At 37.0% G+C, this 3,579-nt stretch overlaps 1 protein-coding gene across 1 annotated transcript in view; it reads right to left on the reverse strand.

The window, feature by feature from the left end:
- Positions 1-3,579, reverse strand: part of LOC106513347 (calmodulin-binding transcription activator 1) — a gene marked incomplete at its 5' end in the record, with an annotated part of 34,325 nt that overhangs the window by 18,630 nt on the left and 12,116 nt on the right. The window contains 1 exon segment of the mRNA XM_014002140.1: positions 2,050-2,184. Within this exon segment, the coding sequence (XP_013857594.1) occupies positions 2,050-2,184 (135 nt within the window).

Consider the following 3,579-nt stretch of genomic DNA (forward strand, 5'->3'; position numbering starts at 1 on the left):
TAATATTGCCCCTTTATGACTTTTTAGGCCTAAAATTTAGATTTTCAAATTTTAGACATTTTTAAACTTTTTAAGACCCTGCATGAACCCTGTTTAAAATAAGTTTAATCCTAAAAGTTTCACAGTGAATCAAGCAACACACTATAACCTTGTAGCTGTCAATTTCACATTAAATGTTTYTTTAAATAAAAATATTTAGACATTCTTGCTTGAAGTGCTCTGAGTTGCAATGAAAGTACTACAGCTAGCCATAGCTGTCACTATTTATTTATCAATAACCCCAGAAAGGTGTGGAAAACAATGGTGGTATACACAAAAATTATGACAACATGAAAGGTTATAAAATAGCATTGGCATTGAAGTGCCTGTGACATGCATATTCTTCAAATACAAAAAGTCAAAGAAAACATCTTTATATTTAAGAAAGTTGGAATAATACACATGATTTAACCCATTTTGTCCCATAACTGGTATATTTTCTTTTGAACTTGGCTGAGCCAAAGTAAAACAGGAAGTGACATCAAAGGGGAACTCTTTGACAAAGAAAACTCTCTGGTCTTTTTTATTGAAACAATATTATTTGAACTATGACTCTTCATCTCTCTCTGATAGTGACTCAAAATAATCTTAAGAAACATCAGATTCTTCTCTACTTTCTGTGTTGTTGGCTGTTGTAGCAACGCTCTGTTCACATGCAGACATCCCCCTTTGACATCACTTCCTGTTACTTCACAGGCAAATATCTCAACTACTGTTCGTCTCAGCGACATGAAATTTATTTTCCAATATTTTATCAATGTCCTCTTTCTAAAAACACATTCATATGTATTACAAAAATTTGARATCACAGGCACTTTAACTGCAATGACATTTCTCAGATTGGAGTTAGTTTTAAGACTGTAGTGGTCCACACTCTGCCTCTGATCAGAACTAAACTTTATTTCTCCAAACTGAGGTCCTTCAAAGAGGTACAACATTAAGATATTAATTGTTTCCAACCCTTTGCAACTTAGAAAAATAACAGTTTTAAATTGACTCTTCAGACATTGATTCTCAAACACCTTTTAACTGAAAACAAGCCAAACTGCAGATGATAGGCTGAAGGATGATGCACCTCTCAGGTCCTGTGTCTTTGCAGAACTTTTTTCCTGTTCTATAAAGACATGACTTCAAAACACTGTTCATCTACTAGAAATAGCTGCTTTAGGGCCAACGCCTCACTGCACATGCACAACAAACAGTGAGGTATGAGAACCGAAAATGAGCAAAAAGCAGCCAAAGCCCCCAAAAAACTTTCAGAATGCTTAAAGAAAAAAATTGATGGAGACCACCTTAAAAGATCACAAAAAAATCTGACTCTTTGGAAGCAAAAGAGGATAAAATAGGAGTGGTTTAGAAAAAAATTCTGCAGAGCTGTGTATATAACATGTCCATGTCACTTAAAGAATAATGTACAGTATGAGATGCTTGCAATATTTATGAAATGTGACACTGCAGAGTACATGAAGTGAAGTTTAATAAAGTCAGAGTTTTCTGACCACTTCGCATAGACTCCAGTTCAACATGAAGTGAATGATAGAGGATGTAATGTATTTCTTGTTTTTGTTGCCTGCAGTGTACTGTGCTTATGTCAAAAATTATGGCCTGGGATAGAAGAAATTAGAAAAATATTATGTCTTGAACAGATGACACAAAGAGAGTAAACTTAATAAAACTAACAGCGAAGGAGCTTATTAGCAGTCAACACTCTTGAAAATCTCCATTCAGTTTAATTGTATTAACTGAAGCCTCCATTCAGCCTCTTTGTGTGTTTAACACAGAGGAGTCTGCAGCATGACATTAAGTCACAATAAAGTGCAGCACTGAACTATATGCACTATTTTTACTTGTTCATTTCACTCACATTTTGTATAAAAATGAATTGAGTTCTCATTTGGAGAATAAGATGACATTTTCTGAGTAAGGAGATGAACATATGTTTGAAAGGGGCTTACGCTGACTGCCATCAGACACTTTTATTTGGTTAATAGCAAAAATATTTGCTCTCACCATCCAAAGACAGCCAGTCATGCTGGGAAGATGGCAGAGCRGGAAGGTCGCGTGCCTTGTACTCAAATACAACAGAAGAAGAGATGACCTCACCACCCATGGCCACRTGTAGCATCACTAGTCCTGTGTCGTGGGCTGGAAAAGACAGACGTCAGGTGATGAATGTGTGCTGAAATGGGGTTGTGCGCACTACGTTAATCTCTTGGCAAAGTTAGAGGTCACAAAATAATTTTAGAAAACGATCTGAACACATGATATACTAGAAATATTGTGTTACTTTGCAGCTCTTCCAGATCACACAGGATGGGACACAAATTAAATCTTCTGACCAAAARTATACTTTGTTTCATTAGAGAGTTAAGAAATCCCAAATCAGTGAATAGTTAAATTAATTTTTGCAATCTATTCTAAATTTGCTGACCTTTAAATAAAAAGGGAACTATGTCCAAATTATATTTTGCACAGAGGTGGAGCCAGAGGAMTAGCCAGGGTGACATGTGCCACCCCTGGCACCTGATCGGCCACCCCTGATGTCTAAGCCCAAATGATTGACAAGTGGGGTGGTGTTTCCATGTGGCATTTCAACGATGGGAATTTAATGAGAAATGTATTTTACTAGCTGGTGTAGCTTTCAGAATGTCATGRGGATTGCTCATGGATACCAGTTGGAGCCATTTGAAATTAGTTTCTGCAACCATCTTGGATTTTGTAATTGAAATCAGATTTTGTAAAAGATTGTTTCTCGGCTACTACTATGCACATTTTGAGATGTGTTGTTTAAAAATGACTAGATTATAGCCCTTTGTTAAATTAGRATTAGCAGTTATCTTAGTTGGYACTAAATCAGAGCCATTTAAGTTGTGRTGTTGTGTTGTGTTGTTTCAGTTGTGAAGGTCATCTTGAATTTTCAAATCCAAAGTAGTTTTATGTGCCCCCTAAAAACACTTTGGCCACCCCTGTGCCACCCCATGCAAAAGCGTCTAGCTCCACCCCTGGTTTTGCACCTTGTTAATCCACAGTTTTCAGTAATTGTTGCATTTTGCTGTAGCTCCTGTACCAGGGCCGGTTCTAGGAATGCATAATTGAGGGGCAGACGGAAATATTAAGGGGGTGTCATGCATACATTGTGCTCCATTACATTTGTTGTTGTTGTTGTCGTTGTTGTTGTTGTTGTTATTTAGTATTTTCTTCATAGGATTGGGTTTTTACTGTCTGCTGTGTCCTACTTCCAAGAAATGGATTGAGCTTCCATAAGATCTGTCCAGCTGGGTGTCCCACCTGAAGACTGTTATGCTGGTGTAGCACTTAGTCACTGAGGCATTTACCTTATTGGATTACCATTAGGRATTTATGCATCTCAGATAAATTAGAACCATAGAGAGCAACATACCTGGTGAATAAAGCTGATTCTGATTATAGGCCTATAAGACACTAGAGTGAGTTCTGCCTGTCCACTCATTGGGCCTCATGCAAGAACATGTTCGTATTCTTATCCTAAATTTCTCTTACTTTTGTTCGTACAAAGGGTTC

Source organism: Austrofundulus limnaeus, unplaced genomic scaffold (genome assembly GCF_001266775.1).
Source record: "Austrofundulus limnaeus strain Quisiro unplaced genomic scaffold, Austrofundulus_limnaeus-1.0 Scaffold11, whole genome shotgun sequence".
NCBI classification, from domain to species: domain Eukaryota; kingdom Metazoa; phylum Chordata; class Actinopteri; order Cyprinodontiformes; family Rivulidae; genus Austrofundulus; species Austrofundulus limnaeus.